Source organism: Aythya ferina (assembly GCF_964211825.1).
Source record: "Aythya ferina genome assembly, chromosome: 1".
In the NCBI taxonomy this organism is placed as follows: domain Eukaryota; kingdom Metazoa; phylum Chordata; class Aves; order Anseriformes; family Anatidae; genus Aythya; species Aythya ferina.
The window spans coordinates 90,175,180-90,187,875 of NC_140296.1; the positions used below are offsets into that span (position 1 = coordinate 90,175,180).

The 12,696-nt window shown below is 36.0% G+C and overlaps 1 protein-coding gene across 8 annotated transcripts in view; it reads right to left on the reverse strand.

Moving 5' to 3' along the window:
• CASK (calcium/calmodulin dependent serine protein kinase) overlaps positions 1-12,696 on the reverse strand; it is a 214,501-nt gene that overhangs the window by 113,025 nt on the left and 88,780 nt on the right. For all 8 annotated transcript variants that reach the window (XM_084505700.1, XM_084505704.1, XM_084505702.1 and 5 more), the window contains exons 4-5: positions 5,952-6,029; positions 3,712-3,784 (exon numbers count right to left, since the gene is read on the reverse strand). In XM_084505700.1, coding sequence (XP_084361826.1) covers positions 3,712-3,784; positions 5,952-6,029 — 151 coding nt within the window. The remainder of the gene's footprint in view (positions 1-3,711; positions 3,785-5,951; positions 6,030-12,696) is intronic.

The following is a 12,696-nucleotide window of genomic DNA, read 5'->3' on the forward strand; positions in this document are numbered from 1 at the left end:
TATCTTATTTTAAACAGTAGAAAAGCTTTTGTGCAGTACACGCAATATGATAAACTGCAAATTGAGTAATACATTGGTCTAGCATTCGATAGAATAGTTCTCGGAGGAAAACCCCTCCAAAAAAAGAAAGGCATGAGGGAAAGGCAGAGAAGTACTTCAGCAAAACACAGCTCATGCTAAACTTCATGCAATGCTTAGACATCCTGGTGGTAACTCAGAAATTAGTAGGTGACTTGTGAATTATATAATCATAAAGAAAATAATTCATTTCCATAGCAAGGAATACAAAATCCTAGAACAAACATGCACAATAGGCACTTTGCAAAGAAGTTTAAAAGACAACAAGTGTCTGCCTCCTTTCTGGTTAACCCATTCATATGTGCTGCTTGGGTGGCCAGCTCATCAATCAGAAGATCCCCCTTTTCTGAATGGCTGGGTAAGTGACCAGAATAAACAAACTTCCTGAGAAGTTACCCTCTATGTAGCTGTTGAGCTCTGCAGCAGGCCAAGCAGTATAAATTCTCAGCAAGCAGCACTTCTCAGCAAAACTGCTCCTGAAAACCCAGCAGCCAGATAGCAGTGTGCTAGGAAAACGGCAAACAAAGAAAGGGCGACTCTGAGATAGGAAGCACGTGTACAGAAAGGGACATACTCATGGGGAAAAAGAACACAGTTGGAAGAAATACTGAGGAAAAATATTGTGTATTTTATTCTTGGAGCCCCATAGCTTCTGCACTGAATTGTTGGAAACTAGTATTCATACCTACTGAGAGATCCATAATAAAAATATTAGAGGTCCGACAATAAACTTGCCTGATTTCAGCGTACCAATGGTTTTACCGATCCTACATACATAGACAAGCACTCAAACTACATGTAAATCACATAACATAGTGGGAGCATTTGATGTGAATCATATTCAGCTACTTATAACAAACCCTCCCCTTTTTAAAATTGTAATTATTAAAATAATTGTACAGCATAGAACTTCAGTCCATTGATCAGTGATATCCCTTGTAAATAGAAGTTAGAGATTTACTATTTATTTTTCTTTTTCTTGAAGAAAGTTTCCAATCATAATTAGTGTGCAATATTGACAGCTCAAGAGAAAGTGTCTGACTTCAGTGACAAATGATGCTCAAACTCTTGCATATATTTTATCATGAAAAAAGACAGGCATCTCACTTCACAGGCGCATTCCTCCCATTCCACTTTTTTGTTCTTTTGCATAAAGATAATTCTGTATCCAAACTATTATATAGTAATATTTTGTATTAAAAAAAAAACACCATTTCAACATGGTTACTTTCTGTAGCCATCTTTTGGGTGTTTCTGTATCAAGGTTCTGAAAGAATAAAAGGAATGGCTGAGTCCTGTTTCACCAGGTTGGCACAACATGAATACATGCCATAGTAAGAGAAAAAGTCCTTGAGATTCTTGGTTCTGATACATAGCTGTCTTGTGTTTTCCACCCTTCTGCATTTGAATTTTCTGCTTTACTTATATATGATGCAACTTCCAAGCAGTGAAAGAATGCAGGAACACATGATCTGAAGGGGAAGCAAAGGTCACGGATTACAAAGGCTTTAAGTTACACTAGAGGGGGACAAATGATGCAAGGAAACTCAAGAAATTCCTGGTCTCACAGAGAAAGGTGATTAAGAAAACTACAGGAAGGAAATTAAGGTAATCAAAGTCCACCTTGTGAAAGTTTTCATGTTTTGATTCTGGTGAAGGAGGTGAGGTTGGAACATATGTGAGTTTATCAAAGGCTGCAGTTGGCTTTGGTAGATCTTGTCACTTACAAAAGACAGGTGAAGTTTCTGTCATCAGACCACAGCAGAGTGAAGTATTCCTAACCTAACTCCTCCTAATCCCTCGAGAACTAAGTGAGAACAAAAATGCCCCAAAGACACCTAATTCTAACAACAGGGACAACAAGGTACAAATTTTCTTGTGCATCAGATCTGCTAAATGCAGAATGCCTTTTTTAAACTGCAAAAGATGTTTTCATTCACAGCAAAGCGGAAGAAAATGCAGAATGATTACGTCAACATAACAGATTTTTATTTGTTCACTTTCATTCACTCAGACAACTTGGAAATTATTCATTTGCCCTACTTCCTTTCAAAACACTGTCTACAGTGACATCTAGAGCTGAGATATTGCAGTTAACTTAATATTGCATGCCCAAGCTTTGTAGTTATAGTACTTTTGCACAGCTTTTGCTAGGATTAAACATTGTTTAATGTGGTTTAGCATAATTTAGACAACAGATTAAAAAACTCTTACTCAATCATGTAACTGAACAACTCTACTTCTAAGGATGGCATTTAATAAAAACAGCGATTTTCAAGTTTTTAGAATATGGACAAGCTGTACAATACACTCACATTTTACAGCTTTAACAGCTTTCATATTTAATTTCAAGGAACGAGGCCCTTGAAATTAAAATATGTTTTGTACAAACATGTTCCAAGAAGAACCCATACAGCTTTCAGGAAGGCAAAGCAACATAAAGACAGTGTCCATACTAAAATTCTCATGTGGTACCAAACCAAAACAACAAGAACAATACAGAATCTTCACAACAGAACACAATCAGATATTCTACCAGCAATTAGGAGGACATCTTTGGAATTTGCTGTAAGAAATTACTTTTAGAATATCAAACTTAAAAAATAAAATAAAACAAAATCCTATTAAATAGAATAATTTCCCTGGTTGTCGAGGGTAAGGAAAAAGAGACCGGTGAAAGGTCTGCAATGTCTGTGCATGCAAGACCAAATGTGTGTTTAAGTAAAAAAGTTCTGTGTCCATACTCTTTTCCCTCACAGATCACCCTGTAAGTGTTTGAAACACAGCACACCCTCTCCCAACCTGCTTTATTCACTAGAACACAAGATTCACTTTACAAACCGCACCATCAGAGCTCATTACAACTTTCATTAATTCCTATAGCATTTGACACGGTTTAGATAAAAACAAACCCTTAGAGAAGACAACTTGGAACAGTTACCTAAGACAATGAAATTAAAAAAGAATATGTATTCAAATTGAAGAGAGACAAAAACATTTGGGTTAAAACTCCCAATTACTTACACTACAGTACTTTGAGATAAGCTAGTTCCACAAATAAACACAGAATTTCACCAACTCAAAACCGGAATGTATATACATTGTTTTTAAAGACCATATTACTCCTCCGAAACTTTTTCATAGTAGAAAAGTTTTCATAGTAATAAATGTTCAAGACTGTTTGCAAAAAGTTGATAGTGCCACAATATTGTTGCATTTAAGAATGCACGTCTTGAGTTTTACTCTAAGTGAATACTATCATTGTGCTGTCAAAATGATGTAATTAATCTACTAATTCCGGTTTAATTTATGCAATTAATTTATACACACCTTTTCCTAACAAGAAAATAAATACAAGCAGCTTTTATATGAATATTCAAGAACTAGAAATCAAACTGACTTTTAAAGTAATTTGCAATCAAATGCATAGCTAATTAGTGAATAAAGACTTCCTTAATGTTCTATATTGATGGAATTAGAGACATTTTAATTTCATGACACAGTAAAAGTAAACACATGCTCTGCAAATAACTTCCTTTTGTACAGCTCCCCCCTTCTTCTAAGTTGCAAAAATAATCAAAATGTAACAGTTTGCATTAATGCAGTGAGGGAAAAAAAACACCCACACCTTACCTTCACATCTCTGTGAATTATATTATTATCATGACAGTAACGTAGAGCTTCCAATATCTGTCTCATGTAATGACTGTAAAAACAAAGACATCATACATGACAAACCTGCAGGAAAAATTATTATACAGGTATAACAAACTAACTTTAAAGAGTCTAGCCATATAAAAATAATCAACCAACTTAACTGTATACAGAATTTAGTAGAAAGTATGTTTAATGAATAATACGATCTAAAGTTGGAGGATTTTTCTGATTGAAGCCAAGTGACAAATGAGGAAAGAAAAATATGCATTTTCAATTACATACAGATTTCAAATGTTCAACAATTGTGTTTCAGATGAAGGATTCAAGATCCTTTTTTTTTTTTTTTTTTTTAAATAACAAAACCTTGAAAGGAAAAAAAGTGGTATCAGTGCCTGATTTGAAAGAGATGGAAGCAAGATCTGAACTTGCCTGATGCGGACTGAAGACTACCTTTTTTTTTTCCCCTGGAAGGGAGACTGAACTTTGAAGAAGGTTGCTCAGAGGTTGTCAACTCTCTATCCTTGGAGATATTCATAACCCAACTGGACATGACCCAGAGCTACCTACTCTAGTTGACCTTGAGTTTAGCAGAGTGGCTGAAGTGGATAATCTCCAGAGGTCCCTTCCAACCCCAAGTCTGTGATCAGATTGGTTTTAAGATGTAAAAGATTTCAATAACACATTTTATATGCTTGGTGTAAAAACCAGAAACCTTCTTCCTTTTTGACTCTCTGAAAAAGTTAAACATGACGTCTGACTTGATGTTAATTTGTTGTGTACGTATTTCATAAAATCATGTTCACGTTCTTTTGCATGCAGTACATTTCTAGGGTACTTATAAATTCTGAATCATTTTGGTGATACTTATCATGCTATATCTCATCAATGACCTTGAGGAAACAGAATACATCCTCACCAACTTTTTGAATGACATCAAACTCTGTGCAGTACGCACACTGAGGGCAGAGCTGCCCTTAGAAGGACTAAGGCTAGAGGAAAGGGCCAACAGAAACCTTATAGAATTCAACTAGGACAAATTCAACATATTGCACTTGGGACAGACTAACCACTTCAAAGGTACATGCTGGATACAGGCTGCAAGTGTATTGGCTGAGTAGCAGCTCTGCTGGAAAGGGTTGATAAATGGTTGATAGTAGAATTTATGCGAGTCAGTAGTGTGCCCTGGCGCACTATCATCTTGATAGGCCCACAGCATCTTGAGCTAACTCAGCAGGAGCATAACAAACTCTTCAAGGGAAGTTCTCATTAGACTGCACCCAGATTACTGCATACAAGGGATGCTGATAAACTTGAGTGAGTTCAGTGCACACCAAAATGCACACAGGGTTACACATACCCTATGACAAGAGGCCGAGGGGAAGCAAACGTTTAGACTGGAGAAGGGGAAACTTAGGAGAGGACCTTGCAACAGTATTTCCATACCTAAGAGCAGCTATGGAGATGATGGAGCCAAGTCCATAACTGAGCCACACTGGTAATAAATTGAAACAAGGTAGGTTCCAGCTGGTTACAAGAACACATTTTTCCCCAGGAACATTACACACACAAAGCATCAAGTTGCCCAGGGAGGCTGCAGAATCTCTATCCTTGAAGGCTTTCTAGAACCAGCTGGACAAAGTCCTGAGCAACATGATTCAAATGCAACGCTGACCCTGCCTTCAGCAGGAAGTTTAAATAGAGACCTCTTCCAGCCTGACTCCTATGATGCTAAATATCTACGGTGACTAGAAAAGAAAACACAGAAACTAATGAGGTTTGAGCTTAATTTTCATGCCATTAGGACATGGTGTTTTGCTGTCCTTGTGAAATTTGATACTCCTTGATCTTAGTTCATTTGGTAAGTGAGAAGCTCAAGTGACTTTATATATAAAGTGATATATAAAAAGGAAGAAGAAATGAGTCCAACTAGTACAGCCAATAAGTCACCTAATGCCATCATATGAGATCCCAAAGCGAAAAGACAGAGAATATTGGATGTGAAATACTATTTTATTCAATAATCTCATCCAAATACACAATCAGTAAATGACAAAATGCTCAGAAAGTCTTTTATTACACTAATTATTGCAATAAACATTCAGATTTGGAAACATAAATATTTACAGTATTTCTACTTTTAGCTACCAGACTGTGCAACAATATAGTCCTTTCTCTTCCATTCATGCTGTGGGAATAATTAAAATTAGAATACATACCTGGCTACAGCCTCGCTGTACACAAATCCAGCATCTGCTCTCTTCACAATTTCGAAACACAGATCTGCTCCATCCATACTGCAGGTAGAAAGAGGAAAAAAATGCTTAAGACAGATAACTAAAATGAATTACATAAAACTGCTCCAAAAAGTCTATTTATTCTACTTATGTAAATCTTATATAAAACACCCTGGATACACATACAATGCATTATTGAATAAAATGGCACTTAACATGATATGGCTTGCAACAGGTTAACCTTTTCACATCCCTCTTGTCTGTCAAATGCTTTATTAACAAAACCAAACACTTTTTCTATTGCTTAAACAGCTCATTGAACAAGGTGGGTGAGGCAGGAGAAGGCCAATGCCCTGTACAAAGCAGCTCTGGAAGTTAACAATTAAAGCATGATATTAAGTGCACTCCTAAAAGCATCACAAATGTGACTCTAAAAGATTGTAGTTACACAAATTCTTACTGAAACTGTATTTAAAATGGTGACTTTCAAAAATACTCTGAAACTGTAGTATAATCTTCCCAGTTAGCATTCTTGTAAGGATAAATAAGGAGACCAGAACACATTGTATACCTTACAGCCTCCCTGAAAGCACCTGAAAACTGTGACACCACACATACTATATTACTAGCTCTCGTAACTGCCTGTACTCTTTCTGATAAACTGATTTCCTACAATGGGTAGGGATAACATGCAGATTCAGGTATACTACTTTCATAGTCCTTAGACTGAAATTAGACTACCATTTCTCTAAAACCAAAGCAGCTTGATGTAGCATAAACTGTCCTCCTTTTCTTCTCCCTGTACATAATGTAGAATAGATTTATATCTTAGAATGTTCAATGCTTGATGATGGGAAGGAAAGAGTAAAAAGAGTTAACACACAATAGAATCATATGTAGTTTACATCTAACATGGCACTTGCAGAAACGTCAAACGTAACATCTGTCAGTGTCAGTCTTCACACCTTTTATTTTACCAGAGTGTTTTGGCTTGGAAAGGCCCTTTAAAGGCCACCTGGATCCACCCCCCTGCCATGGGCAGGGACACCTCCCACTGACCAGGCTGCCCAAAGCCCCATCCACCCTGGCCTTGAGCACCTCCAGGGATGGGACACCCACAGCTTCTCTGGGCAGCCTATTCCTGTGCCTCACTGCCCTCTGAGTAAAGAATTTCCTCCTAACCTCTAATCTAAGCCTACCCTCTCTGAGTTTAAAGCCACTACTTCTTGTCCTATCCCTATACCCCTTGTCAAAGAGCCCTCCCACCTGCTTTCCTGCAGGCCCCCTTTAGGTACTGTCAGGCCGCTGTAAGGTCTCCCCAGAGCCTTAGGCTGAACAACCCCAACTCCCTCAGTCTCTCCTCATAGCTCCAGCCCTCTGAGCATCTTCCTAGATAACAGACTCCACACATCGATTACCAATGACTGTGCATTGCTGCATCAATATATTCCTCCTTATTTTTTTTTTTCCTAAGCAGTTTTTCCTGTCTTTCTCCATTTCATAAAGCTTATCTGTATACATAGCTAAATATTACTCAGACAACACACTGTGTTGTGCTATACATGGCACCTCACAGCAGCAACAAGGCGAGGTTCAATGAGGACAACATAAATCTGGATTTAGCTAGCTCACTGAAAATAAACACCCCATATCAGCTTCCTTTTTAACCCCTCCTCCCAACAATTCAACTAATTGGGAAATGAAACTGAAACCTGAGCAATAAAAAACATACGAAGTGTACAATTAACTACTAAAATTAGTAGCTGTGATTCTAATAAAGCAGCAGAATCTAATTTCACTCCAACTTGCTATGAACTACAGATGATTAAAGATCCAGAGGCACACAAGGTTGTTAGCAGTATCAATAGTTCCTGAGACACTGAGTCTACAGTGTCATTCCTTTATCCTGGCTTTTCTTTTAAACAAGGTGCTTATAATTAGAATGGTCTTTTAACATGTATTTCTACTTCCCACGTATACATACTGGCATGCTTCATTAAGTTATTTAAATTTTTTAAACAGGAAGTGGCAGTTTGAATTTTTTTCACAAACATTTTTCAATTAATTTAAATTATAGTTACAGTAAAAATGGCTAGAGGCCATCAGTGGTAATATTTCAAAGTTTTATTCCATGAGATGAATTCAAAGCACAAACATGCTCCATGCCCAAGCAGGGCCACCCAGCGCAGGCTGCCCAGGGCCATGCCCAGGCAGCTTCTGGAGGTCCCCAAGGAGGAGCCCCCACAGCTCTCTGGGCAGCCTGTGCCAGGGCTCCTCACCCGCACAGCACAGAAGTGCTGCCTGCTGCTCAGAGGGAGCCTCCTGGGCTCCACTTTGTGCCTACTGCCTCTTGTCCTGGCGCTGGGCACCACTGACAAGGATATGGCCCCCAGATTCTATCAATTCAGAAACTGAAAGGCACATGTCATGCAAGAGCATTAAAGTTTTGTGATACAGATTAAATGAAAATTCAAGGATGGATGCCTTAAGGCATTATCAAGGATTATCAGCATTAGGCATGTAAAAACTGAAACAAAGTAAAATAAAAAATAAATGAATTAAATTGAAGCCTATTAAACTAAACACACAAAGATATATATATATATTTAGCATATGTGTGTGTATATATATATATATATATATATATATATATATATATACACGCTAGAGACAGAAGCTGAAGATGCAAAAAGTTGGTAAAGTGATCAAGTTACAGCACACAATCTGAGAGAGAATCAGCCGGTACCAGTAGAGGGCACTCAAGAAACTAAAAAAACGACTTGATTGGTACTTAGCTGACAGGACCAGCTAAAGCAATTCTGAACAGTGACTTAACAGACATCTTCCCAGAACAGCACATCTGAATTGTTTCAGGTATCAGTAGCAACCACGTCCCTCAATTTCCCATACCTCACTTTCGAGTTTTCCATTGTTTTAGCAGAAGTGTGCCTAGGTTTCAGCCCTTTGGATAAATGTTTCTTTCCATAGCTCTGGTCAGTGGTATACTATTCACCTTCTATGCTTTTCTACTGTTCTACCCAAATGTAACAAGGAGTTTTTTTTTTTTTTTTTTTTTTTTAAACCCTGCAGGCAGCTAAGAGATGCATTTCAGTGCTCTTCATAAACTTGTTCCAGTTAGAGTGACAAATAACAAATCACTCACTGAGTAATACTCAATTCATATACATGTATTGTAGTATGGATGATGAGCTGAGGAGGAGTAAGTAATTTTAAATAGGTATTCTTTGACACTAATGTTTTCATAGCAGTGGTCCAACCTGATTTCTAAGCAGCAGTAAAGAACATATGCATCCTTAAAAAAACCACTGATTTTGCTGTTGATATTAATATAAAAAAAATACTGTACCTTACCTGAAGTCTAATTTAATCCAGACTCCAATCTAATGTGAAAATCTCCATATGTTAGCCAGTATCAGGAGGCCATACAAAAGCACTTTACAGCAATACTGTGTGAATTATTTCAGGCTTATGTAAATTCTTAAAAATAAAAATTTATGATTTAACATTTTACATTGGCTTCTATGAGTTAATTTTGCTTAAAAGTGGGTCTTCTTAAGTTTTTTATTAAAATACTGCAACTTAAAAAAAATCAATAGACTGTGATAATTAAAGTTATAAAATAAAATAAATGCAGAAATTTCAATGCATCAATGTTTTGAAATGCACTGAATTTTCAGTTTCTCTGACAAGTTTTGGTATTTATTAGAAAGAGCCAAAATTCCATCCAAGATAAAAATCCTCTGATTTTCAAGTCTTGCCTTGTCACCAGGGAAATTCTCAAAGATTGTTCTTCTATCATCAAAACTAATGAACTCTGGTTTTCTATTAACTCCTGTCCATCAAATGAATGAGAAAAAATATTAAGCAAGGTAAGATGAAAATCTGATATAGCAGGTAAGATGAAAACCTGATATAGCTGTCCTCAACCGTAAGCTATCTAAATTCTCCTATCACTTTGACTGTAATCCATCACTACTTCAAAGGCCATCAGATATGAAAAGAGAAACAGCATACTCAGACCAGGTAACTGCTTAAATAAATCTGCAACATATAGAATATATATAACAAATTGCTAATTGACAAAAAACCTCTCCCAGTACAAACTCAGTGAAAATGTGAGTTTTATGTCTTTATATCATAAAACTCACATTTGTCAATATGTCTTTAGGTCACAAAATTTGTTGCTCAGGATATTTAATACTTGTTGGAATTCCATTGCCTTAAGGTATTTAAAATTACAGTTGGTCACTTTGGGCTCCCTTTTCAGTCCAGAAGGAAAACCTGCACATACAGAGATGCCTCAGATTTAGATTTTAATTTTTAAACAATTAGAGTTAGGGCAGAAAGAAATTCTAGTTTAATGACTTAGATAAGTGTACTGTAAACTTTCCAAGTGCATTTGAAAATATTTAATTTCATTGGATATTTTCAGTGTCTGACCTGAACTTTTAATCTAGAAGCACATGAAACTTTACTTTTCTTTGATAAACACAGAAACCTGTTTTGGTGTGAAAAATATAGAACTATTCTGATTTTGCTTTTAAAAGTTAACATCCCAGCATTGTTTTTTATCCTGGATCACATACTATGAAAGCATGAAAAAGAAAAGAGGTATGGTAAAGCCATAAAAAAGAAGAAGGACTCTATCTCAGACTGCATTTAAAAATAAAACTGTAACTGGAATCCTAACATAATAAATAAGTGAAATAATGAAAAAGAGTTTTCACTCCACAAGATAAGAAGCTGTGCTATTTCACAGTATTATAACAAAGCAGAATAGACAGCAGTCCTTTCTTCCTCTTCTTTTGTCTTAACACTTCAACAAAATGGCATGATTGAATATACCAACTATAATTTAAATGCTCATTTGCATATGCTTATCATAAACCCAAGTAACTGTAACCATTTTAAATTACTTTTACAAATTTGCAATTTTAAAACTCAGGCATTTTTACATGTGCTAGTTAGTTGAAAATGCATAGTTGTGTGTTTTTAACTGTCTATACAGCCTAACTGGTAAAGCTAAACAAGACTGATATCCCAAGAGCCAAATCTTTCTTAGAATACACTACAAAAAGCAGGAACACTTATGTATAGTGGTGAGGGAATATTCTGCAAATGACCAGATATTAAGTATCTGAAAGTACTGAGTATCACTCACATTATCTGAGATCTTCAGTATGAAAGGTAAGTACTCAGTCCACATACTTTGATTATACTGAGGATAAACTGCATGCAATGCACTCTTAAGTCCAGAACGTGGTTTTCAGATGTTTCACGTAGAATATTTGCTTTGTTTTAGAAATACTGAAGGTAGCTGATCTTTTGTAAAGTATTCTCATTGGTAAAAACAATGGTCATTAAAGAAACATAATAAGCAATATAATATAAAAGCCACATACAAAACAGCATTCTATATAAAAACAGTGTTTACACCATGTACACGAACAACAAAGCAAATGTTATGTGACAGGACAGCACTGTCTAGAATAGCATACAATTAGTAGAAATATGAAAGAAAAGAAATTGCATATTTTTCCCCATTTCATAAATGAAAATTTTAGATAGCTTGTATTTGGCATCATGTTTTGTTCTATGCATGGCACAAACTTAAATGATTGCTTTAACATCTTTTGATGCTATAAAATGCTTAATGTACTTCAGTTGACTTCATACTTGTATTAGGTAAAGGAGTGCCGGAATTTGTGTATAAATGATGCTAAAAACACAATTATTTTTTGGTGTTCAACTTCATTGCTACAGTTCATGTTCTACAGTGCTTCTGTGAATTACGACTTTTAAAAAAGCATTTGACAAAAGCTTTCAAAATTGGGCACCGACTGTATTTTTCTCCTCAAGTAATACGATCTCTTACTTTTAACAGATACACGATATGTTTGCTTATTTAACTTGTTTCTTTTTGTAACTATAGATTTGGCAAAATGTTCAGGGTCACTTTAGCAGCTTCTCCATGTAGTTCACGGCTTATGAAACAGCAGTGGACCTTATGTCACATTTATGTGCAACTGATTGTACAAAGTTTTAGGTTCAGTTATTGCGTGTGGTTCATGTGTTGGTTCTGAATTTTCATCACTGAGTTTCTTCTTATGGTCATAATTACACACTACCACTAACCCTGTCAAACTTGGACAATGCACTGCAAGCACAGTCTTCTGTTAAATCACTTTATCAAGCATCCCCTCCAGCATGTCACAACTCTTCCATTCCTTCCTACATTTTGAGAATAGGTGTTCCTACTATCTCATTTTCTATCAATGTTTGTTACAAAAGATTGATGCCTATAGTGCACAAGGACATATGGGATGGTAAAGAATTATTATGCTTCAAATACTTTAGCCTTGTATTTCCTTCTTTCACTTGGCCTTAAGTCAGGTACAGTACTTGTGTAGTAATCCTCATTGTTTGGACTTACTTTTTATGTATAGAAACATAAATGATAATAGGCCTGTCATTAAAAAATAATTATCTTTTGTCTCATGTTTCTGAGCTCCTGGCAGGGTAAAAATAAATGTAAAACCTTTTTCTTCATTTCAAAATCTTGTTAATTGTCTGCCTCCCCATGGTGTGCATTATTTTGTAATAGGATAATTATAGTCCCTTGGTCCATGTTTTGTTATTTAGAAAATAAAACAAAAACAATCAGTACTGAAACAAAACTTACAGAAAGGAATGCAACAATTACTTC